The sequence below is a fragment of the Triturus cristatus genome, chromosome 5_2 (genome assembly GCF_964204655.1).
Source record: "Triturus cristatus chromosome 5_2, aTriCri1.1, whole genome shotgun sequence".
Lineage (NCBI taxonomy): Eukaryota > Metazoa > Chordata > Amphibia > Caudata > Salamandridae > Triturus > Triturus cristatus.
The window spans coordinates 622967661-622994456 of record NC_140588.1 but is presented as its reverse complement, the minus strand read 5'-3'; the positions used below and the strand labels follow the sequence as shown (position 1 = coordinate 622994456).

The following is a 26796-nucleotide window of genomic DNA, read 5'->3' as shown; positions in this document are numbered from 1 at the left end:
GCAACTGTGATCTTCTGGGCAGCAGCACTTAGCGTGGGTTCACAGTGCAGGAAGGGAAGGTCATTTGATTTTTGGCCAGAGACTCAACGTTAAAAAGGACTCCTCACAAATTCCATACTTCCTTGTTCTGGTCATGCTGAAGGAACAGCCAAGCAGGTGCATGGAAGGACTCTGCAGACGAAAGAACAGCCATGGCCAATCATTCACCGAAGAGCACACAGTCGATGGGACTACCGTTTTAATTTCTTTTAAATGTGGTCTGCGCATTCACATATAGGAAATGGGAGATGCAGGCAGGCCTACCTGGAAATTACACACGAGGCAAGGTTAGTGCCAACATCTTAGCTAGCTGCAATGCTGGTTTTTAGGTCGAGCCTAGAGGCGGCGCACATGCGCTGCTCTGCGAGGCATGCTGTACTGGAGTATGCACTTGAAGCCCAGCCCACCCTCCGTCCATATTTGTAATTTGCTCGAGTCATTGTCCTTCATAAATGCTGGCTTCTGATTCGTAAATAGGCTTGTTAGTCCCTCCTTGGTACTGCCTTGTCTGCATTTGTAACCTCCCATAATGACTGGACCTTTTACTTAGCTTGTTACACTGTCTGCGTTATAAGTCGGTGAGCACCATTTTGTTTATTGACTAATGGAGACAATGGCGGCCACTTCTTGTATTTGCAGCGCGCCCACACAAGACAATGGCGGCTGCTTTTTGCATGGAGCGCTATGCCGCTCTAACTTCAAAAGTGGCCACACCCTACCCCCACAGCACAATGGCGATGCTTTTTTTTTTTTTTAAACTACTTTTAGCATGAACGCGGCGTCCGCTTCAGGGACACGCCGCTTTCTTTCAGCTTTTTTCATTTCTATTAAAACTTGAATGCTGAGCACGGCGCCCACTTCATGGACACCGCACTCTGCAAAACAATAGGTCTCGCTTTTGCCAAATTTTGACCTATTGTTATTGTAAATGACAATGCCTTTTAATATTATAAAAGGCATTGCCATTTACAATACCAATAGCTCAAAATATCGCAATTGCATTGTAAATGCTTGTTAATTCCCTGTTTCTGCAGCCACACTCTTTGTGCAGGGGCCCACACCGCCCCAGTCTCACTATGTCCACCACACACAACAGCTTCCTAGAAGAGATTCCTTTGTCGCTCTCTGTTTGACGCTTCCTGAGGTGATGCTGCAGGTGCAAAGGGGATAAATGTTATCGCATATAAGAACTGACATTTCAAACAAAGAATTACTGTTCAGACGATTGATCCAAAATGGAAATGACACTTTAAACAAAGCAATGAGTGAATGGCATTTCCAGCCAGCAATGACTGAAGATGCTGGTCCAAAGCCCCTTTCTGCGTTTTTTTTTTTTTTATGTATTATAACAATAGTTCAGGCACATAGCCATCTATAGACAGCACTAAAATGGAATCTGTGCTGCTCCTTGGATTAGTAGAATAGCTATTTGGTTAGATAAAATGTTTAAAAGGCACATTTTGGAAAGAAATGAAAAAGCTGCTAGTAACACCTTTTCGGATAGATAAAACCTGTATACACAGTTATAAGCAATTTTACCATTTAAAATATATATATTTATTTTTAATGCTGGTGCCCGAGAGAGAAAACCGCAATGGCTATAAATACATGGTCCTTGATCACATAAAGTAAAAAGAATTAAACAGTATATACACTGCAGCTCTGCTGGGAGAAAAACATTTTCTTAGACAATCGCGTGTCGCCAGTGCTATATTTGAGTCGGTGGTTCCTGGTGGGGCCTACCAATACTTATTTTTGTTGACTGGCACTTATTTTTCTTCAAACATTAAACTAGCGTAAGTGAAAGAAAAACACACCAAGGGGAAAGAAGGACACAGGGAAAGACGGAAAAAGCACTACAAAGGGAGAAAGCAGGAACCTGCAAGAATGAGATAAAGGGGCAGGAAGTGCCTGGTAGTGCATTAAAGAGGCAAGAGGAGGATTCCAGAATATGCAACCTTGATATTCTGCGCGCCTACATGTAATAGCACCAGCTGGAGGCTTTTGAGCACAGCTTTGGGCACCAGCATTCTTTCACGAATTAAGCATTGAATGTGGCAGATGGGATATGTTATACAGTGTCAAAACCATTTTTTTTAAAAAATATATTCACAAGATGCTGATGGTGGCTACAAGACGACTATGGCGATTCCACTGGATGAAAACGTAAGAAGCAGCTATCACTCCTAGCTAATGAAGACATCTAACCCATTCAGAGATACTGTAGTAAAAAAGTCCCTTGGCAGATAAGAGAACCACAAGCAGAGCTTACATCAAAAAAACCTAGCACACATGCAATCTAGAGATGGTCCAAAGTCCTGATCACTCAATTTAACCTTACTATAGGGAAACTTGCAGCGATCAGAATTCTCTTCTAACCAGAAAATCCAACAGCACAGGAGACGCAAACACTAGGTAACTTTGTGGGAAAACCCATTACTTTGGAGTACTAAACCCATGGTCTTCATTTACACAGGTTTTGAAGGATAGGTGCAAGATTCCACCGTCATGAGGTGGACCCCTTCCTCCTCCCTGTTAGAAGAAAACACTCAACCTCGAGAGAAGGCATTGCTATTTGGAGGCTACGTAAAAATGACAGAAGTGGACCTATATTAGAATCATACAGCGTAAAAAGTCAGAGAATATTGCTGGCTTCGGACAAGGTAGAAGTCATTCTTAACCACAGTTACTAGGGACAAAACCAGTGCTTAATTTGTAAAAGAGTAAGGTGCTGATTACGATCCGGTAAAAACCGGGTACGAACCGTCGGTCGGAGCGTATTCTCCGTCCGACTCGTACTCTGTTGTAAAACATTACGAACATGGAATTACGATTCGCACGGAAACACCATTTCCGTACGAATCGTAAAAAACACCGACCGACGAAAATATGCATACGAATGTGATCCGGGAATGCTGCGACGTGACGTCGGGACGCTTCCAGGCAGCGTTTCACGACCCAGGAAGTACGATTCGAACCGACAGCAGTCCGGACGGCGATATTTTTACGGCACCCAAAAAGTGCCGGAAAAGCGAAGTACGGCGCGAAACGACCAGAGTAGGTGGCCCGGTAAGCGCCGTACCCCCCCCAGCCCCCGCATGTATGCGCCGTACCCCCCCGCCCCCGCATGTACGCGCCGTACCCCCCCAGCCCCCGCATGTACGCGCCGTACCCCCCCCAGCCCCCGCATGTACGCGTCGAACCCCCCCGTGTATGTACACCAGAGTACGTTCGAGTCGTACCCCCACCCGTGTATGTACACCCGAGTACGTGTCGAACCCCCCGTGTATGTACACCCGAGTACGTTCGAGTCGTACCCCCACCCGTGTATGTACACCCGAGTACGTGTCGAACCCCCGTGTATGTACACCCGAGTACGTTCGAGTCGTACCCCCACCCGTGTATGTACACCCGAGTACGTGTCGAACCCCCCCCGTGTATGTACACCCGAGTACGTTCGAGTCGTACCCCCACCCGTGTATGTACACCCGAGTACGTGTCGAACCCCCCCGTGTATGTACACCCGAGTACGTTCGAGTCGTACCCCCACCCGTGTATGTACGGTGCGTACCCCCAGCCCGTACATACACGGGTGGGGGTACGGCACGTACCGGGCACCTGTTTGGACGTCTCCATGGTTGTTATAGGAGTTCGGTGCGGACGGTCTTTTAACCATACGGTTGGACATTCGGACGGATCGTGATTCCCCGGTCGGACTTCGCTTTTCACGTTTGTACGGTAAATCGTCCGAGGACGTGTCGGACACTTTTTCCGACCCGAGGACGTGTGGGGAATTATTCCCAATGCGACTCGTATGGGCTTTTTACCATGCGAATCGTGATTGCCAGTTTGTACGGCACTTGTACGATTCGTACGGTAAAAAGTCCGGATACGAGTCGTACGGGAATTTTTTTTACCGGATCGTAATTGGCACCTAAGTGTTGGTCAGTCAGTCAATATATCTTTATTTCGGCAAAAGCCATAAAAGAGACATCAATATACAAAATCCATTATATATAAAGGTAAGAGTTTGGAGAGTTAAAAAAAACAAGTTTAAAATATTTACAAGTTTTAAGAATAAGATAAGAAATTAATTCGCTTTCAAAAGATTTGCCCTGATGCACCACATGCGATATAAAAATCTGGATACTGCATAGACAATAGGAAGATCAGTGTTTGTTTTTAGCAGTCTATAAACTTCCACACAACGTGAAGAGCCCAAGTTCCTACATAAATTTATGAGCTCACTCCGTCGGATTTTACAATAGCCTTCACAAAAAAACAGAACATGTAAATCAGTTTCTTCATTAGCTAAACATGCGGGGCAACCCTTATCTGAACCGTTGGACCATTTATTCGTCACAGCATGGAGCGGGAGACATCCATGGCGGAACTGCAGAAAAAGTTTCCTGGCGAGAGTGGGTTGAATCACATCAAGGACTGGTTCCAGGGCATATATACATTTAAACTCTAGAAATGTGAACGACATGGGGCCAGATCTGGTACCTGTATTCAGATCATTCATGTGTACCTCCCAGTACCTTTCAATCAGTCTTTTACGTGTGACATTAAAACAAGTACACTTGGATTATCCCATAAATCGCCAAGCCCCATGAGAATTAGATATTTTTTAATGTATGCAAGCCACGGGTATCTCCCACTCCCGGGGATGCTAAGGATCTCAATCAGCTCATTTTTAAATGACACTAGTTCCGGGGTAGTCCAAATCCTTCTCCAATAAAGGAGAGGCCTACAACCAGCCTCTTTAGTGATAGGTCTTACGCCAAGATCTAGGCGCAAGGGAGTCAAAGGAGTGCTTTGTGGTAGCCCAGCTAACCGCCTGAGAAACTTGTTCTCGGTGATTGAAATAGAGTTAGTTGTAGAATGTCCCCAAATCTCGGCACCATATAGGGTAGCACTTCTTATCTGGGTTGTATAAATTTCTATCACGGGACTTAATGGTTTGCAATGTGTGTTCTTGAAAAATTTAGCTAGACCCCCAGAAATTTGGATCAATTTAAGATTGGCCTTGGTTAATTGGGTGGCCCAGAGCATGTTTTCATTTAAGGTCACCCCCAGATACTCAAATTCCTGAACTCTCTCTAAGGGAACTCCTTTCAGGTGAGGACCGGGATGGGTGGATTTTCGTGGATTAAAGACCATATATTTAGTCTTTTGTACATTAATCTCCAAACCCCGATCCTTGCAAAAGCTCAAAAACCCCTCCAAAATCCTCTGGAGCCCCATAGGGGATATAGAGAGAAGGAGTGTGTCGTCTGCAAACATCAACGCCGGTACAAGACCCTGCGCCAGCTTAGGTGCATCAATGTCCTCACATTGGCGCAGGGCGTGCACCAGACCGTTGATGTATATGCAGAAAAGTGTGGGAGCTATGACACACCCCTGTCTCACTCCCCTATTTACTGGGATAGAGTTAGTAAGATCCCCATTTTTCCCATATCTCACTCTTGCATAGTTCCCTTCATGGAGGCGTTTTATTGTCTCAAGGAGGTAGGGGGGGGGGGCGTTTGTGTCCAAGGTTTTGCTCATAAGCCGCAGCCGAATCTATCTAATGTCTTGGTGGGGAATGCCAATGCTGTGGTAGTCTTAATTCCACCTCATACCACTTTCATCCATCACCAGACACTGCCTGCCCTTTTATTTCACTCTTTTAGGTGCTTTTTCATTCTTGCTTTTGGTCTTTGAAAGGTTTGAGCTTTGTTCTCCTCCCATTTTCCCCCGTTGTGTTTTTTCCTCTCTCTCTCTCTGGGCCAAAGACTGATGAGATAAATAAGTGCTGATCCTCAAAAGTAAGTGCCAGTGGGCCACACCTGCAACCACCGGCTCAAATTAAGCACTAAGCAAAACTCTGAACCAAAGTATTCCATTCAAAGGTTCTGCAGTTAATCATCAGGCAAATGGTTGTTAATCTTGTGTAATATTGTATAAGGAGGTTTTGTGTGTACAAATCTGCCCATAACAATAAATCAGTCTTTTATCTCCTAATGTGTGCAACCCTGAGAGTTTACAGTAGGCCAAAACTGAGCGTGTCCATACTGCACCTGTACAGCTGTGAAAATGATGCCTTTGTTAAGACTGCAGTAATACCACCGACCTCCTCTGGCTTTCCATCCATCATGGACAACAAAACCTGAAAGAATAAAACCATATATAATTATTTGGACTTTAGGGGAGAATCTCCAGAGCACATCCAACATGATGTGATTGCTAAATGACTTGTCAGCCACATCAGAATCTGAAATGGCTTTCTGTAAGCTACGACCTCTTCCCTAGTGAACTATTGCAGTGAGATGCAGAGGGTAGTTAATAAAGTTTAAGTTTATTCAGTTCAATGCAAAAACCCATGACCGGGAACCTCCGTCATACGCAGATTTCCGCCGCAACTGGCTCTTTTGCTGGGAGACCTGCAGTTGCCGTTCCACTACCCGAGTGTGGAACCATAGTTAAATAATAACATATGCTTCTACACAACTAATGACGGTATCGAGGAGACTGCATGCTCCGCCCTCACAAGAAGCAAGGGAACCAACTATATCACAACATTTCCCCCTTCAACAGACATAAGGGTGAAGAAAGGAAAAAATAACCTGTTATGTAATACATACATTTGTACAATACAGTGTGGAGTATGCAGATGTAACAAACTTTGTTCTACAACTTACAAAGTAAAAATAAAAGGTTATTCCAATATGTAATGATTACATTTGCAAGGTAATTTCCTAGAGCGAACATTCTCTCTGCTGACTGTTACCTCACCACGGGTAGTCACAGGGGACACAGCATCTTGGAGTGTCCTGGAATCACCTTCAGACATTGTGGTACCAGCATCAGAATTAGAAACTACAGTATCTTGTAACCAATTAGAAGATGGACTCTGATCAGCAATTAAAAGTAGAATGTTTCTTGAGGATGTCTGCCTGTGAACCAGTGAGTAGGACCAAACTCCTCTTGCTCCACCAACCCCTGTTTTCTAATAGGGCAGAACCTTTGCTCACCTGAATGACAAGTGCAGGTGAAGAGTACCTAAAAAGTTCCTTTCATTACTCTTTTGGGGTTTTTGATTAGAACCCAATAACCCACCTTTAAAGACTCATTTTTAAAATGCTTACCAGAGTCTAAAGTGAGACTTCATAAGGTTTTGTTTAACCTCAACCCTAGATCTAATGGAAACCAGAGATTCAATTTCTTGACAACTTTTGATAGAGAGCCAATTAGGACACAAATTGGAGTGCACTTTCCTTCCTCTAAGCAAACTCAAAAGGTGCGACCCCAGTGGTGCTGTGAGGTGTGATACCATATGACCAAATCTTATTCTTTAAGAATTCTTGAACATTCAAACCTGAGGACACTGCGGTCTGCACCCCCTTCTTTACCTTTTGGTTTCCCCTTTCAACTAGGCCATTGGAGGAGGGCGAGTACAGAGCCACTTTAAAATGTTGAACATCATTGTGCTTTAAATCCCTACACATTTGTTGTGAAATGAAATGGGACCCATTGTCTGACAATTGTCTTTGGTGGTGCCTCCAATTTGAAGACCTGTCCTAAACATTTTAATCGATACCAAAGGGGATGCTGGACGGAGCGTTTGAGCTAATCAAACACTCACCCCCAGTCAACTGATCTGGGTTTAATCCATCATCATTCTTTAGCTCACTCCACCACCCCAGTTCAGACATGGCCATATGCAAATCAGTCTGACCCTGTGCCTCATGGGAACAGACCAGCCCGAACTAAATATTTTATGGCATTATCAGTAGTGGGACCATCACAAAACCAGTAAAACATCTATTTTGAAAAATAATCTACTATTAAAATCAAAACATTGTTCTCAACAGGCAAGACATCATAAGGACCAGAAAAGTCTAAACCAACCTTTTCCCAGGTACCTTTTGGAAATGGTACAAGATGCAGAGGAGTGTTAAAGATTTTCCAACGTTTGTCAGAGAGCAGGCATTCCACACAACTTTCAATGGTTGATCTGACTTGTCTGTCAAGAGAAGGGTACCAATAGAATTGTTTAAGGAGCCAACATGTTTTGGTGACCCCCAAGTGACCATGATGAGCTGCCTGAATGATTTCTTTATGCAGACTTTCTGGAGGGATGAAAAGATCGGGACGCATCACCATCTCATCAACAACCAACAGTTCATGCGCCACAAAAGAGAAATTCTTAAATTTCACAAGAAAGAGTTCTGCTCTCTGACCACCCTTTATTAATTAATTTGTTGACCTTATCTTGGTTAGGATCTCTAGAACATGCCTCTCTCCAGGTCCCTTCAGAAATGGGGGCACTCTCCAGAACAGCATCCACTGCCACAACAACACACTCTGTATCATTCTCTTCACACTCTAGAGACATACAGGATAAGCAGTCTGCTCAAAAGTTCTTCCCACCGGGTAGGTGTTTGATGACAAATTGATACTCTTGAAATGTGGAGAGTAAACGTACTAACCTGATAGAAGCCCGATTAGTTCCTCCGCCATTGAGAATGTACATTAGTGGTTTGTGATCAGTAAATACTTCAAATTCACGACCCCAAATGTATGACCTGAACTTTTGTATTGCTCAGACACAAGCAAGTGCTTATCGTTTGATAGTGCTGTATCGTTTTTCAGCAGGTTGTAGTGATCTGGAAGCAAATGCAACAGTGTGTTCCTTGCCAAACGCCCACTGAACAAGTACAGCACCAAGTCCCGACAAGGGTTGCAAGGCTGGTGCCGGCTCAATGATGATTTTGACCTTGTCAAATGTGCTCTGCAATTCTTGACTCCATATGAATTTAGTACCTTTTCTACGCAACGCTCTCAAAAGGGTCTACTATTCTAGCATACCCATGCACAAATCAAGCAGAATATTCGGTCACCCCTAAAAATGAACGTAAAGCATCCTTATCTTTAGGTGAAACAGCTTCACAAATTGCTTTAAGGAAAACTTAGGTTTGATGTTTTCTGGGGACAAATGTGTGTCCTAAATAGTCCAGTTCTTAAACACCAAACGTACATTTCTCATGTCTAATGATCACACCAAGCATTGCATAATTTTGAGAGAACTTTGAGCAATGTGTCGTTGTGTGCCTCACGACTGCTAGCGTGCACCATAATGTCATCCTGGTAAGCTCGAGCTTGAGGAATGTCTTCGAAAAGAAGATCCATGAGCCTCTGGAAAACGCTAGCAGCGGAGGCCAAACCAAATGGAAGCCTGAAGTACTTGAATGCCCCAAACGTAGTCACAAAGGTTGTAAGTTACTGGAATTCAACACTAAGGGAAATTTGGTGATAGGCTGGCCTCAAACCTATTAAAGAGAATAATTTGGGGCCCTCCAGACCAGCCAACAGTTCATGAATTCTGGGGAGGGGATTACAATCCACAAGGATATTACTATTTAAGTAGCACAAGGTCTCACCTCCCCAGACTTTTTATATACAACTACAATGGGAAATATCCAAGATGAAGAATCACATGGAACGATACTTCCCTCTGAACAAAGATTCTTCAGAACTTTTGTTAAATCATCTTTCACACTCAGAGGCAAAGGTCGAACCTTATGCTCCACAGGTTGAGCATTTGCTTTTAACCGAATTTGTTGCTCAAAACCTAGCACAGTACCTATTTTGTCAGACGAAAAACTGTGGGAAATTGGCTAATGATGGCTTCAATATCCTGGAAAAGAAGGTTTGTTAGAGTCTACTTTAACAACTACAGTAAAATTGTCACCTTATGGAAGAGCACCTTGCACAACAGGATTATCAAAACTGGCTTTTAGATAATTTCATATTTTTGCTAGATCTTGCCAGCCTCCAATGTTGCTCCCTTTGAATGCTACAAACACTTTAGTAATGGTATGTCAGTGTAGACATGCTACTTTTGATCTAAAATAACTGAGCATGCCAATTTCTGTTTCTCCAAAGGCTTTGGGATTGACATCAGTCTGAGAAAGCATTACATAAACCTTTGATTTCTCCTGAAACATAATATCAGATAAAATTATAAGGGGCGATCCAGAGTCAGCCATAACTTGAAGTGGTACACCCCCAATTATGGCATCACACCAGGGCCCCTTTGCGTTACGCACTCCACTGATTTTGTTACGTTTAATTGTTAAAACCAGATTACCAAGCTTCTCAGAACAAATGTGGGCATCTTCAGTGATGTCAATACTGTTAATCTTGGTTGATCTTCTAGTACTCTGGCAAGTAGCCTGAAAATGTCCCATTTTTTTGGATGACATGCATCTTTTTCCAATGGCGGGACAGTAGAGAGTATTGCCAATATGAGATTTTGAATCGCATCTCATTTTAGAGATTTCTTAAATTGAGTTTTTCCAGGATTGTTGCCAACAGATCTAGAACTGATGGCATCTTCAGCGTGTAAGTTGACTGAGTTGACAGATTGTCCTTCATGAATGGGTCTAGTCGAAACCATTGAACGTTCTATTACTTTTGTCAAATCAATAATTTTGGACAAAGTGGGGTTTCTACAACTTAAAGTCTCTCTTGAATTTTTGGAGAATAACATGCAAAGACAAATTGATCTTGAATAGAGATATCCACACTTGCTCCAAATTCACAAGTTGAAGCTGGGATCCTTAGTGCTGTTACATATTCCTCAACAGGTTCATCAGCACTTTGTTTCCTTTTAAAGAAATTGTGACATTCAAGCATAATGCTTAGTTCTTCATCATATTGCTTGCCCATATGTGCCAACGCTTCCTTGTAGGAATCCCAGTCATCTCCTGATCGCCCTTGTGGTATAAAGCATGGAACGGTGTCAAAAACTTGCTGGGCTGCTAGTCCGATGCACCTGTACAGGACGGGTGCTTTGCGTGTGGGAGGAAAACGTGTAGCATCAATTTGACACCAAATAGTAGTCAAATATTCTTACCCACTGGCACCACTTGGATTCCTAGGTGACTGTATAAAGATGGTGACAATGTGATCTGTTGTGTTGAGGCCATAATTTAGGTAAAGATTATCCTCACTTGAAGAAAATGAAATGGGATACTGAATAGCAACAGGGTAATTGTGGGAAGGATGTGGTTAGCAATTAAATATCAAAACGATTATAATAGGACTCAACACAAGCATCTTATAGGCCCTACAGCACATACAATTAAGATCTGGCACGCAGTACAGAAGGAGATGCGATGGGACGGAGTCATCACGCAGGCGACGCCACTCTGGGACACCAATAAACTGGGCAGGCTACGGAACACGAAGGGGTTTAACAAATGGGATTTGATCGGTATCTCAAAGGTAGGGGATGTGTGGAAAAAGGGGAGCCCCGTCCCGTTTGAGCATTTGCAGCGGAGCTATGGGATGGCGGACACTGAGGCGTTTCGCTACTTACAGATAAGGCATGCCCTTACGGCGCTTATACCACAAGGCACTAAACTCCCAGAGTCCACACCCCTTGAGGATAGGCTCCTTACTGATCATATGACGAAGAAGGCTATCTCACTCACATATAAAAAACTCGTAAACAACCAACCAGACCCGACACAAGCCCTCAAAACTAAATGGGAGGCCGACGTGGGGGAGCTGGATGAGACTGATTGGCAGGACGCGCTGGCATCGCCACGAGAAGTGGCGATCTCATCCAGATTTAAATTAATACAACTTAAGATACTACACCGTACCTATTATACCAGGACACTACTACATAAACTACACAGAGCCGACACACCACTTTGCGTCAGACAGTGTGGAGAGCCAGGCACTTTCTGGCACATAATATGGCAATGTGTACACATCCAGAAATATTGGAAAGCAGTCATGCGTACAATTGCGCAAGTCACAGGGGCAACATTAGTCCCTGAACCCAGGGGGTGCATCTTGAATATCTGGGAAGAAGCGGATATTACGCAGACAGTGCAAACATGGGTAGCGTTGGGGATGGCTTTGGCGAAAAGAGACATTGCGCAACAGTGGGGAGCCAGGCAGGCTCCGACCCTCCAAAAATGGTGTAACGGTATGGACGACCTAATGGTGACGGAGAAATCGGTCTATGTGCACAGAAGATGCCCCAAGAAATGGACTAAGATATGGGGGAAGTGGAATGACTATCGAGGGAACATTTGTGAACCCCCGCAGGATGAATCCCTATCGGATGATTCAGACTAACTGGGGGTGTATGAGGTGGCATGACACGAGATGCTTGACACGGTGGAGGAGGAGGGTGTTGGGGTCCTGAGGAGACAGAATGGGACCTTTGGCGCTCGGCAGCGGCTGACACGAGCAAACTGTAATGTACTTGATAATGCACGATATGGTATTGCAGTATTGGTTACAAATGCAAATGTTAATAAAAAGAGTTTTAAAAAAAAATATCAAAACGATGAAGAAGACAAGAAAACAAACAAAATTATTCAAAAGGGCCAATTGACCAGTAAGTACTGTTTTGGATCCCAAAGAGGTTCCAGTGTATTGCATAGAAAAAAACAACAACATTGCATTCAAACCTTGACCTACAAACGGCTACTTGTAATGAGGGCAAGTGCTGCCAAGCTGTTCCGCGACCAAGTGAGCTTAGAGCCGATGCACAAGTGCAGTGTTGACAGCTTGTGATGAAGACAAAAACCGGCAGGCTGCACTGCAGTCACATGAGATGAAAAGGGCACACGATGACGTTGAATGGGCTGCAAACTCCCCCAACAACCTCCCCCCCAATTATGGATACCCATCCATGTAAGACTCCAACGCTGGGACCTTGGTCAATATATCTTGAATTTCCCAAAATATTTTGTTCAGCCCCCTCACACCCCCAACCCAATTAAACTGTTCCTTTTTCCCTAGCATTTTCTTTAGAGGATCCATGAGAGTGGCATACCCACTTACAAACCTGTAATAGTCACTCAATCCCAAAAAGTATTTCAACTTGTCCTTATTGCTAGGGGAAGGCACATCCCAACGCCTTTACAAGATCCTCCTTAGTTTTAACAGCCTCAGCCGTGATATAATGACCAAGATACTCCACAAATTGTTGGGTAAAATTCTTTCACATTTCTCCCTTGACACAGCCATACCACATTTGCTTAAAATGTAAAGAACTTTGTCCAGAATGTAATTGTGTTCCACAACATCTTTGGCAAATAGAAGTATGTCATCCTGGAAAGCCAACACAGAAGGCATATCCTTGAACAGAGTGAACATGAGTTTTTGAAATACGCAGGCTGCTGATTCTAAACCAAAACGGCAATCGTAAGTACTTGTAGGCACCAACCAGGGCGATAAAAGAGGCTAAAGCTTCCGACTCCGCCTTGAGAGTTACCTCTTGATATTTAGCCTTAAGGTCAATGTTGCTAAAAACCTTTGCATCCTCTAATGTGGACAGTGATTCATTTATCTTAGGTAGTGGGTGACAGACTACAATGATATTTTTATTGCGTGAATTCAAGTCAGCACAAATATTTATCTGACTTCATTTTTTAAGCTATAAAAACCTAGTATACAGAACACAAAAATATCGAACTACCTTACATAATATTACTGAGGATTTAACACTACTCCAGTCCCGCCTGAATAATGCAGACTTGCTCTACCTTTGGGCCCCAATCTTTCTATTCCAAAGACTTCAGAAACTTCAAAAGTGCAGCAGTCAGACAACTCTACCTGTACTTATTTTAAGCTCTCAAAGTGCTTCTCTGCCTACACAAGGACAGACGCTCCACATTCAATGAACTCTGAATTGGCCAATGGGACATCTACAGAACTGTTCCATCCTTCATTGAAATAAATTTTTAAAGATAATTGCAGACACTTTAGAATGGCACGCATCCTCTGTTGGACATCTCACCCTACAAAAAACCTCCTTCTCCACACAGGCGGCAAACTATGGAGTTCTGTCTTGGCAAAGACTAGAAACATCCAAGACCACCTAAAATTCAGTAAGATGTAAAAGATGTAGCGGTTCCTCAAAAGCTGACCCAGGAACATATTAAATCAAGAAGTAGATTCAGTTTCCCAGATATGAAAGTCAGGAATCTGGGGGTACATTTCACTTCATGCATCAAGCACTCCTACATGTTCAGCACAACATTACCAATCCAATCAAGCTTTATTCGACATGTAATCATAAAAGCACATTACAAACAACATTTAAAATTACACACTTAAAAAGGTCTTGACTGGGTTATACATAATCTGGTGAAAAAATTAATTAAAACTAGGATCTAGACAAGTAGAAAAAATACAAATTTCATATTACTCGCTTCCTTTCACTAAAAATATGTTTCAAATAAATCTAAAACAGTTTAGTATAGAATCAGTCACATTCTTAGTTTGAACTAAACAAACTGGACATTTTGCTCAAAATTAATTTACCCAGATATTGATTTCAGCCTTATTATCCACACCCATCCTAGGTATTTAGCAACCGCCATTGTAATGAATGGCAAAGTACTGGTGCATATAAGCCTTTCAGCTTCAGCACTCCTGTTTGTGCCAAGTAGTTTGCACATAGGGCTTAGCCAAACCCGCCTTGGGGTGGCATAAGCGTTACAGGCAAAGAGCATATGGGCGACTGTTTCTATGTGGATCCCACAAGCCAGGCATATGTTATCGCTTGGTGGAGACCACCTGGAAGTAAGAGATCTTAGGGGCAGTCACCCGCCCTCAGCTGAAAATACAATTTCCTGTCCCTTGGTTTAGTAATGCTGTCCCAGTATGTTTCGAGTCTGGGGATGAATTTTGATTCCAGAAAGATTCCCGCCAATGAAGATGAGTCAGTATTAATCAGAACATTATGGGTGACCCTTTCCCAATACTTCTCTTTTAAGATCTTTTTAGAGGGTAAAGAGGCCCCTGTTGGATTCTCCCATAGCGTTTTCATACCTAAACCCACTAGACTATTTCTAACTCCCCTTAGCCAGACGATTTTATGGAAGCCATCAGATTTTATTACATCGAGGAAACCCGCAGCGTATGATGACAGTTTAGGTGTTGTCCACAACCTGCGCCAGTATAAAATAGGGCACAGTTTGGCAACATCTGAAATAGGGTTTCCACCAAGATCATACCTGAACGGCCTTAAGGGAGTGCTTTGGGGGAGGTTAGTAATACTACGCAGGAACTTATTTTCAGAAACACTTAAGCTAGCGAAGTTCTCGAACCCCAACATTACAAGAACAATCCTCGGGTTAACAAGAACGACAGCATAACACTTTCCATTTGCAAACTATGCCCTTTCAACCTAAAAACATTCTAAGCTTATGCATCTGTCTCTCGCACATCTTTGCTCCAAATCTGCTCATTTGCAGGTACATGTTACACTGTGGTCACAACACCAAAACACAAGGCAAAAAAGGCTAAACTGCAAATCCACATCTTTCTAACCAAGCACAACCTAAGAAATAGTGCACCAAGGAAAGTGCCTCTGCTCCTGCACAAGGGATGAATCTCATAATTGCAACTAGAATAAAACCTTTATTAATACATATATGGCCATTTCCAGAGACTAGAACAAGCCCTCTGAACGGTGCTGACCGGCCACCTCAAGGACAATTTACGGTTAGACAAGCCTTTACATTCATTGTTCCTGTAAGGCTTTTCAAGGGGTTGTGGCCTTCTTTGTCTGCCTAGTGACATTGCTTACACAAGAATCAGGACTAAATTGGTCTTCTTGCTAGTGATGTTGTGCATTTGCAACACAATACAGAGTACAACAAAAGTCACGGAATGTGAACTTCATTTACAAGGCAATGAGGTGAAAATAAGAAAGTGACATAACAGAAGCTATTCACTGCTTCCGAAACAAACTGTGCATCCAATTAGAACGTATGTCTTAATGGTGGTTTGTATTACTTTCTTAGTGCTGCAAGTCAATATACAATATGCATCACTAAATAAAATCTATATTTAACATAACAATAAATTAGATTAGCGCTACACCTTTCCATCAGGTATCAGAAAAGGAAATACATTTTTTTTTAAAATATATAAAAAGGCGATTAATCACTATATCCAATCCACATAATATGCACTGACTTGACTAATGGTAACACTTATTTATTTTAGTCCAAAATAACTTTGGGAAGCGCTACATAAAATACAAGTCGTCACACTATCACAACCCCTTTCAGAGGGCCACAAAAAAGAACAAAAATTAACACTCCCTGGAAAACAAAATACAGTATTTACCAGAACAGAGCGAGAAACACAGAGAAAGGAAACATAATGACCTGTCACCCCCTCTTTCGAAGCACATCTTTAGGCTAGAAGTTGGCACATTTAGTTCGATAGCTTATAGAACCACTGGGAAGCGCCCCGAGTTTAAACTAGTGCAGCACAAGTTGCACGAGTCCCTCAAGCAGCCAAGTGCATTTACAGTAAACACCGGCCTGTCAGTCCATAAATCAGGCCCAGAAACAGCCAACACGCTGAATCTCAGACTAGCCAGTCTGGCACGACCGTGTAACACTATGCCGCATAACGCCTGGACGCAATTTAAAAAGTCCAAAGTGAAAAATCATAGAAAAACGTAGCGCACAGACTGAATCTCCAACTCGTTCCTTATTTTTTGTTCTGCCTCTTTAACGTGTTTTACGCTAAAAATGCAGCGAGTTGCTTTCTGCATTATTGGCTGTGTAGCTGCAGCAAAACACAGGAGGCTTGGGGATAATTTCTGCTGTGCTGTGCACTAATCGGTTGCAGCCCTCCCAACGTAACAAAATCCTTCCTGGTTCTTTCGACTTGCCTGGTCTGTCGCGCGTGTCTGCAGGATGCTGTCCCTCCGTAACAGTTCGATGCTTCTGGTAGTCCTTTATCTGTGTCCGTTAATATTGACACGGCCGACACTGAAAAAAAATGTTCGACCTACTTAGAACACAGGCCAAAGTATGATGTATCACACAAAACAATTATGACGAAAAAACTAAAACACTATCAAAAGGATGAGAAACATTTCGCTATTTCACATCAAATTGTTGCCAGATTTATGCTCAATTTAGTAAAATACCTACTGATCCAGATCTAGAATGACTAAAGCTTCCCATTCCAAGATGGCCGATGTCGCTTTCCTATACTTTAAAGGGTGAAACTGTTCCCATGGCAACAGTGGGACCGCCGCGACTTGGAACATTGCTTGGGCGGAAGCGGAAGATCTGTTGGCTTCACATGTTCTAGAAATCGCCGGATGTATGGTGGTGATTTTTCACAGTCGGACCGGAAGTTGAGGTGCTGCTGCTGTTGTGAAGATGGCGGGGATGGCTGGTATGGCGGGTATGGTTGCGAGAGATCCAGCGGTGGATCGATCACTGCGCTCTGTCTTTGGTAAGTATTGAGCTAGAGGATGTGGCCGAGGCACACTAGAGGGAAGGCGTCAGCGGTGAAGTGCAGTTTGAAGGCCTGTGATTAAATTGAACACGAAACCACTACATATGATAGACAACCTTCTGTAGTTCATGAGCAATATGTTATCATTAGTCTTTTACCCAGAAGTATGTGCCCGCGTAGCACATGCTTATTTAGGGTGTCGCGCTCCTGTTCATAGCTACTATGTTTTGGTTTGCCTATGTGTGACATGTCCACATTTTTATTTTAGTTATTTTTGGCATTTCAGTAGCTTATGTGTGACACTTTGACTCATTTGCACAAAGTAAAAAACAGCAGTTATGAGTATGTAATGCAGTCAATTTCCGAAAAATCCCTTTGTGCAAAATAAAAGGCTTTACAACTCAGAAATGATCCTTAAGTATACAGGCATTACCAGTGTGAGTTGGGAGTTCCTAGATAGTTTGGCCTATTGCCTATGATGGAGAAAGACCATCTGTCTCTTCACTAGTTCACCTGTCTAAAACACTTCAAGTTACAGAGTTAACTAGCTCCACATTCAGAGAATCGATGTTGTAAGCACCATCAAACATAAACATCTTAGAGCTAGCTACTGAGCGTATTACTTTAACAATAAGAAAATAATAACACTGCTTTGACAAAACATTTAGTACATTTGTATCCTGAGTTTGGAAAGATAAAAAATTTAAGGCTTAAAGTTACAACTACACCTAACAACCAACCAAACAAAAAAAAGTTCATATTTTCCAACAACAGTAGGCAAAAAAAAAAATAATAATTATGTTACAGCTGCAACTGGTTAGAAATATCACTGTGACTCCTAAATCAAAGGATACATTACAGAATATTTCTCAGAAGAATGCATTTCAATCCCGGCTCAACCACTAACTAATACAGTTAACACCATGTGCATGGCATCTATCACCACACAACTCTTGTTCACATATAGTAAGTCATGCAATCCACAGGCCTATCCTTTGTTGAGTGTAATTTCAAACAGACTCAAAACATGTCCAGTAGCAAGCGAAAAGGCATGCGCCTACGAGAGTGGGATATATAGCTAGCCTGAGTTGTAGAGCATTGCATTTAAGGTACCAGTAATGTTTTCAAGCCATGGTGTGTACAAAACCAGGCACCTCCCACAAATGTGACTTTATGCAGCATCCATTGATTTTTCTATACCAGTGGCAGGATGTAAGTTCAAAGAAAAATGCGACAGACAGGGCACACTTCATATAGGTGGAATCACTGCTCTGCGAAAATAAATATACAGCTCTTTATAAACCTGCATGTCTGAGACAAAATAATGCTAAATCACACAGCAATGAAAGAAAGCAAGGAAGCTAGTGCTATGCATGACCGCTATTATAAAAATGTTTTATTAATGAGAAACAGACATCAGCAATACAATGACATATCAGAGGGAGTAACACATTAGGCATCATCGGTACAGTAGGTGAATCACAGTATACAGGTATAGAAAGTGGAAGGTCTAGGGTGAGGGGCGGTCATCAACAATAGGAGTCAGGGGAGGTTGACAGATATCTTCTCGATAGGAGTTCCATTAGCCCCAAACTCGAGACAATTTTTTGGTATATCCACGAGACACGTACACAGCTTTTTCTCTGAACATTGCCCAATCCAAGTCTTTTTCCCAATCCCGGACTATAGGTGGGAGCGACACCCCCCATCGCTGGGCAATATTTTTCTTGGCTAGCATTAGTCCCAACGTAACCCATTGTGGCAAGCAGACGTTTAAATCGGTCCTTTCCCAGATGTTTTACAGACACCTACGGGCTTCCACACGGAGCTGTACGTATAAAACAGTATTGATGATATCATGAATGTCGCGCCAGTAGGGTTGGATCAATTCACATTCCCAGACTATATGGAAAAAGGTTCCCAACTGGCCGCATCCCCGTCTACAAGCACCCCCGTTTGTCCTCCCCATCCGTACCAGTTGAGGCTCCGTTACATATATTATGTGAAGAAATTTTAGTTGAACAAGTTGGAGACGAGCCGGTATCGCCACCACTCTTGGGAGAGGAGATAGCCTCCTGCCACTCCTCGTTGTCTATCTCTATGCCATCTCCAGTCCACTTCTCTCGGAGGGCCTGGAGAGGATCCAAGATGTTATTGACCAGTTTTTTTTATATATCGGTGCAATGGTGCTGTCAGGGATATGGCCATCTAGTAGTCTTATCTTCCAGTGGGGACGATTCCGGCAGTGTGGCCCGGACTCTAAGTGTGTGCGAAGTGCGTGTCGAACCTGCATGTAGCGGAAGCGCTCTGACTCGGCCAGTTTGTACTGTTGTTGCAATGTGGCGAATGACTTAATGTCTGATTTTACCCACAGATCCCCTGTACGTGTAATACCTATGAGATCCCATTTGTCAAAACCCTTAATTCTCCACAGATTGCCCAGTTGTTCGGAATCCCATAGCGGTGTTGCGAGTGTTAGTTTACGTCTCCAACCAAGGCGTTTGGTGGCCGCATGCCGAACGTGCACTGCATGTTTAGTGGGGCCCGTAAGCGGATAGCGCCGGGGCTTAGAGTAAAGGGCTCTACTGAAGGTCCCTCCGGAGAGAAGCCATCTATCCATGTTCTAGCCTGGGTCACTAGGTTAGGCATAAGTGCAGTGATTAATGGAGGACAGGTGAGACGCCAAATAGTACAATTTAATATCGGGGAGGCTGATGCCCCCATCATACCAGTTCAGGGAAAGCTTGCCAAGGGCGATGTGATGCTTGCCATTCCACAATAGATCCCTTTGAAGGCTTTCGATTTCCCTGAAATAGGACGCGGGCACCGAGTCCATGGAATTCTGGAGTGCGTACAAGAACCGGGGTAAAGACATCATCTTGAAGAGGGCAGCCTTCCCTAGTAAGGAAGGGGAGCGACTTCCATCTGTCTATATCTTTACGCAGCCGGAGCAAAGGAGGCTGGAGGTTGTGAGAATAACGGAGAGAGGGATCCAGCGAGAGGAAGATACCCAGATATTTAAAGCCAGCGGTACACATTTGTATGGGACACCCACGCGGCGGGATTGGCGACTCACCTACTACCACGAACAGGAGGGATTTGCTCCAGTTGATGGAGTAGCCGGAGTATCTTCCAAAAATCGTGAGGATATCTAAAACCACTATCAAAGAACTTCTCAGAGAGGTCAAGTACAGAAGGATATCGTCAGCGTAAAGGGACATTCCCAGTCCTGAAACCAACGCATGCCCCTAATCATAGGGTCCCTACGTATCCAGGCTGCCAGTGGCTCCAGCGCCAGAGCGAACAGGAGAGGGGACAGGGGGCAGCCCTGGCGGGTCCCTCTACTCAGCTCAAAGGTGGCCGATTTTCTGTTGTTTACCACTACTTGGGCCATAGATCGAGCATACAGTAACTGCACCCATTGTATGTATTTCGGGCCAAACCACATTTTTCTCAGATCCTGCCCAGAAATATGGCCATTCGATGGTGTCGAACATCATGGCAGCGTCTAAACAGACTGTAGCCGCCGGTTCCAAAATGGAGGCCGTCCTGCCCAAAACCCTGTGAACCCTACGCAAGTTCAGTGCGGTATTGCGGTCAGGAATAAAGCCGGATTGGTCTGGGTGTACCAAGGCCTCAACCACCATCAAAAGCAGAATGGCAAGGAGCTTGGCAAGGAGCTTAGCCAGGATCTTAGGCTCTGCGTTCAACAGGGATATCGGCCGATAAGACCCGCAATCGGTTTTCGGCTTCCCCTCCATCCCCTCCGTGTGGATGGTGACTATAGTGGCTGTCTGTTGGTTCAGAGCCGGAGTCCCACGTGTCTCAATTCCTCATACATCGTTCTTAACTACGGGGCCAATCTGTCCGGTTTAAGTTTGTACAGTTCAATCGGCAACCCATGACAGCTATTATAGATGTTTTTACTTAAATGACATAATTCAGGTTCATACAGGTATTGGTCAAATTATGTCCCTGTAGATGACATGAAGAGGGAGAAATAATACGAAATTTGCCCCCAGGAGCAGCTCCCTGCTTTAGGCAAGCAGGCACATTAGTCTTCGTTTGCTGCACAGGCTAAATTTGGCACAGAGTTTATGATTCTGCAAAGTCAGTGATACTCAAAGTATGGCCCGGTGTGCATGTGGCCCACCTGACCTTCACAAGCGACACCTTGAAAAACAACCGCACTGGGCTGCATTTTACTTGAGTGAACTAACATTTAACAATATGATAACCATGGAAGTGTTTATTTACAAGTTAACTGAAGTAAAAGAAGCAGCAAATAAGGTATGCTTCAGCACATAACTTTAGAAACGTTTTCATTTTTCAGACATCTAGCAACAGATGTTTGAAAATATGACCATCTCTTCAAAATATAAAAAAGTGCATTCGATTAATAAGAAGTGTTTCACCTTAGTTCATCAGATTATATCGGGAAATAGAAAAGATTTTTAAAAAAGTGATAATTCTAAAAAATGAAATAAGAAACATTCATGCCTACTCCCACCCTACAACAATACCAATAGTGAATTTAGAGACAAGTCGGTTGTCATGTCGAACCCTCTGGGTGGCCTAGGTTGTTTTTGAACATGGACAACATTATAGTTTTTTAAATCAAACACAAGAAAAGTTTTTGTGAACGCATCTATTTCAAAGTGCTCTTACATGCGATACTGAGGAAATGGGAGGTAAAGTGAAATAAAACAATTGTCAAGGATTACCCAATTTGGCCAGGTAGGAAGCCGGTACAGATTGCAGGTTTTCTAGTTTCACATTGTGCAGTTCTATTACCTTCTCGTCCATCTTCCGCTCACAGTCCTCAAATATGAGTTTATCTCTTAACCATGCATGTAATGATCACCTAGCTTGATTTTACTTTCTCAATCCAATATGGCACCCATCAAATGGAGCGTTAAATACGTCATATCCTGTCCAGGACTTTCTGTTTCTCTTTTATACAGCGGATGGATTGCCATCTTGACTACAGGTATGTGGTATGTTTTTTATTTCTATGAACTTTTGATATCCTTTTATTTTGACCTGCTTTATCTGTATTTTTTAATATATTGTTTGATTGTTGCACGTATGTTGGGCATGCGTGATCACAGGTGCATCTGGTGCTTGCAGGGCAGCCTGTGACGGCCTCAGGGATGTTTTTTGGTTTATTTTCTTTTTCCCTTTCATTCATGGATGTGAATAAGTGTGCGGTGCACTCCTACATGATTCACAACTTCGGGCAAATTAAAACAGCAGTCGGGTGGCGTCTGCCTGTTTTTAACATGGGACCCAGGTTCCTTACAGTGAGCGCTTCCGCCTGTTCCTTGGTAGGCTGGTAGCGTGTTGCTGGGGAGCAGCGTCGCCTAGGCAACCAGCTGGCTTTATCAGGATATGGTTTCCTGTGCTGGGCTGGTTTTGGAAGTGATACTGCCACGCTGTATTAGCTGCAGTCCTGCTTCTGGCGATATGGATGATGTCCCCTCCGTGACTGGGCCATCTCCGGGGGTTGCTGTAAGCCCAGATCCCCTGGCTATTTTTGCAACAGCTGTGAAGGCTGGGTTTCAGGCCCAGGAGGGATCCTTCTTTGGAGGATGATGATGAGGACCTCAAGGGCCATTTTGTTCATGGTGCAGATATGGCTGAAATAGTGCAGCATGTGCATGATAATTTGGGATTTGCTTCTTCTGCTCAGACACCGACTTATGATTACTTTTTTCCTCAAAATATGCACGCAGAATATTTGCCCTTGCATGTTTCCAATCATCACGTGCTTACTAATGAATTAATGGAAGGATGTTGAGAAGTAGTCTTTTCCTCGCTTTCTTTTGTAACGTTACCCTCTGGATAAGTTTGGGGAGGAGTTCCCAGCCTTTTTGAAGTTTGACAACATTATGGCTTGATTATCCTACCAGGGTAACGTGGTTTCAGAATATGCATTGCCATCTGACACAGTGGACAAGAAGGTGGAAGGGGCAGTGAAAAGGGCCTATGTGTCTTCAAACATTGCGGTCTGTGTTAATTCCCAATGCACCTATGCCATTCATTCTTAAAGACTTCCATTCTTTGGCGGAGAAGGTTGATGAAGGTGTATATTTTCTCAGCTTCTTGGCATTAATAGAGCAGCACGTTCATTTTCTGTCAGACATCCCTTTTCATAACCTGTGTACTGCAGCGGCTGCTTCGAGCTCTGTCATTGCGGACAGTCGCAAAATCTGAATGCACTCTTGGAAGTCAGAAGGCAGTCCTTTTGAAGCTGCCTTTACTGGTGCAAAGGTTTTTGTAAGTGATTTGGAAGAACTGATTCAAACATTAGCAGAGAATAGAAACTTGGTCACTCCTGTTTGGCCAGTCGCCAAGGACAGGTTTTCGCTACAAACAGGCATTTTCCACCTGGGAATAAGACTCCCCAACACCAGCCCTTTCGAGGCAGGGGTCGTGGTCATGGCACCTCTATTGCTAACCAATCCCTGTACCCATCAGTTGGCACATCTTCTCCAACTCCTCCTAATGCAATGACTGCTCCAGGTTTCGTCCAGTGGGGTGGTGGGTCATCTGCAGTACCTCCAGGACCCTGGGCCGTCCAAGTGGTCTTAGATGGCTCCAGGGTAGATCTCGGCGACACTCCTGCTTGCCAGATTTTTGAGACTCCTGCTCCTCGCTCCCTGGAGAAGTTGGCTGCCCTGTTCCAAGAGGTTCAGTTGCTGCTCCAAAAGGCTGCCATCAGTCCGATTCTTTATCGGGAGGGTTTCCATGGCTATTATTCCCTACTTGTTCTGGTTAAGAAGGCGTCAGGATTTCCGTCCTGTGTAGGACATCAAGGGGGTCAATCCGTACATTCCTCATGTGCCATTCAAGATTGTGTCTCTCCAACTAAATCGGCCTCTTTTGCGGAAGAGTGATTTCCTGACCTCCATTGACCCCATGGATTCCTACCTCTACGTCTCTGTACATCCGTCTCACCAGACGTTCCTCCGGTTCACTGTCCGGGGCAACCACTACCAGTTTCGGGTTATGCCCTTTGGGCAGGCTTCAACGCCAAGGGTGTTCACAAAGCTCTTGGCGCCATTGGTGGGCATTTTGCATTCTGAAGGTGTACAACTCTTCCCTTACTTAGACGACTGGCTAATTGCCTCTTGTTCTTTTGACAAACCCAGTTGGAGGTTCACAAAGTAACCACACTGTTGCCGGAGTACGATTCCTTGATAAGTTGGAAGAAATCCCAGGTCAAGCTGTCTTTGGATCTTCTCTTCATCGGGCCCGATTCAGGATGGACTTGGGGGCGGTCTTTGTGTCAGAGGTGCTTTGTGTTCGCCTCCCCTCCTATTTGTCTACTCTCCTTCTTTACCCCTTGGCATCTGCAGTCATGGGGAGATGGCATCTACTTTGGCCCTTCTCCGTTGGGGTAGGTTACACCTGTATCTCCTGAGTCATTTGAACCCAGATTTAGGAGTACGAGACGCTGATTCCAGTGAGGACTCCGATCCGCTTCTGTGGTGGTTGGATCCTGCTCCTTTGAACATGGGTGTGTGTTTGGGTCCTCTTCCTTTTCTGGTTTTCATGACCAATGCCAGTGGGATGGGATAGGGTGCACATATGGGGGATTCCGTTGTGCCTGGGAAGTAGAATCAGAGGCTCTTCATTCTTCAAATTGGAAGAAACTGGGGGTGGTTCTGAAGGCCTTTCTGTGTTTACTTCGCCTGTTGCTACACAATGTGATGTGTGTACAGATGGGCAATCAGATTGTCTGCTATTTGAATCATCAGGGTGGCATGTGTCCCTTTCTGTTTCTCCTTTCTCAGATGATTTGCCTTTGGGAAGAATCTCCTCTCCTGGCTCTCTCTGCGGTCTATTTTCCGGGAAATGAGAATGTGCCTGCGGGTGCTCTAAGTCAGAGGTTTCGATCTGACGCTTTTTCAGTCCATTCTTCATTTTTTTCACCCGTGGCTGGATTTTTCGCGATTGAGGAGAATACCTTCCATCCCCATTTGCAGGCTAGTCCCGTCTTCGAGAGCTTGGGTGGTGGATGCCTTGGCTGTGCCCTGACCCAGAGGTCTAAAATATTGTTTTCAACCAATCCCCTTCTTCCTCGGATGGTTTAGAAGGTTGTACAGGACCAGGCGGCGAATCTGTTGATTGCCCCTGCCTGGACGAGGAGCACTTGTTTCCTTTGTCTTCTCAATCTGTTGGTCTGGCCCCATTGGGTTTTGCAAATTCATCCATCCCGCTGCGTGGGAAGCTTCTTCCACTGGGCACCCTTCGCAAGTTGAGGCTTGTGGTCTGGCATTTGAGAGACACTCCCTCTTAGAAGAGGGTGTCTTTGGATGTCGCTGAGCTGATCCAGAAGTCCCAGCTGGAGTTTACTCCAAAGGCTTCTAGCCATCACTGGTGGAATTTTTCCGTCTGGTGTGAGGACAGGGGTTTATTATCTTCCTCTGGTGATCCAGATGCAGCACTGGAGTTCCTTCAGGATGGGTTTCAGCTGGTTTTGGCTGTGTCTACCCTCCGTAGTCAGAGGGTGGCTATTGAAGCTTTTCGTAGAGCCAGTGTTCTCTCTATTACCCCTCTGGTGGCTCGCTTGCCGCAGAGTTGTTTTTTCAGACGTCCTGTTGTTGATTCCCTAGTGCCTTTTTGGATCTTGCCTGTGGTTCTTCTGTGATTGCAGGGTACTTCATGTATACCCTTCAAATCTTCTTATTTTAAGTTTCTTTCAGCCGATGTTGTGTTTCTGTTGGCCATTTCTCCTGGGAGACGTGTGTGGCAGATTGGGGCTTCGTTGTCCTCCCCTTCGTTCCTTCCATTTGTTTTCCGGACAAGATGGTGCTGCGCCCTAGACCAGACTTTCTCCCGTAGATAGTTTTCTCTTTTCATTTGGATTCAGATATTGTCTTGCCTTTCTTTTGTCCTTTTCCTGTGTCAGAAGATGAGGAGGGCTTGCATACTCTTGTCCATCGTGCACTTTCAGTTTATTTGCAACACACTTCGTTGTTTCACAGGTCTGATGCATTGTTTGTTACCCATGGTCTGGCCAACAGGGGTCTTAAGCCTTTTCTTTATACCATATCCCGTTGGAATAAACTGGCCATTTTTCATTCCTATTCTTTGGCTGGCCAGCCTGTTCCAGAGTCTATCCCTGGGCAGTCTACTAGAAGTGTGTTTCTGCTTCTTGGGCAGCATAAGGGTACCTCAATTTGTGACATTTGCTTTGCTGCCACGTGCGCTTTACCTCACACTTTAATAACCCATTACTGATTGCAACTGAGTGGGGATGTATCCTCTAAATTTAGTTCTGCTGGTTTGAGTTCTGTGGTTCGGGTCCTCCGTCAGTATGGTTTAATTGGGTAATTGCTTAAAATACACTTGTTTTTTACTATACTAGTGGTGTTTGCTTTTGAAATCCGTTCCTTGGCTTGGGTACATAGTCATATGTAAGGACTATGAGAGAAAGAGACACGAGGAGGTAATGCCCGG

The 26796-nt window shown here is 44.1% G+C and overlaps 2 protein-coding genes across 8 annotated transcripts in view; one reads left to right on the top strand and one right to left on the bottom strand.

Moving 5' to 3' along the window:
- Nucleotides 1-16846, bottom strand: part of TYW2 (tRNA wybutosine-synthesizing protein 2) — a 174289-nt gene extending 157443 nt beyond the window's left edge. Inside the window, exons 1-2 of one of the 2 annotated variants that reach the window (XM_085607740.1) lie at nucleotides 16751-16846; nucleotides 6102-6190 (exon numbers count right to left, since the gene is read on the bottom strand). In XM_085607740.1, coding sequence (XP_085463866.1) covers nucleotides 6102-6178 — 77 coding nt within the window. In that variant the 5' untranslated portion in view covers nucleotides 6179-6190; nucleotides 16751-16846. Of the gene's footprint in view, nucleotides 1-6101; nucleotides 6191-16235 lie in introns of both variants that reach the window. The other variant, XM_085607741.1, reaches the window with a different exon arrangement.
- Nucleotides 16847-17111: 265 nt separating this feature from the next.
- Nucleotides 17112-26796, top strand: part of CSTF2 (cleavage stimulation factor subunit 2) — a 446855-nt gene continuing 437170 nt past the window's right edge. For 5 of the 6 annotated variants that reach the window (XM_085607738.1, XM_085607736.1, XM_085607737.1 and 2 more), the window contains exon 1: nucleotides 17145-17325. In XM_085607738.1, the coding sequence (XP_085463864.1) occupies nucleotides 17250-17325 (76 nt within the window). In that variant the 5' untranslated portion in view covers nucleotides 17145-17249. Of the gene's footprint in view, nucleotides 17326-26796 lie in introns of all 6 variants that reach the window. The other variant, XM_085607739.1, reaches the window with a different exon arrangement.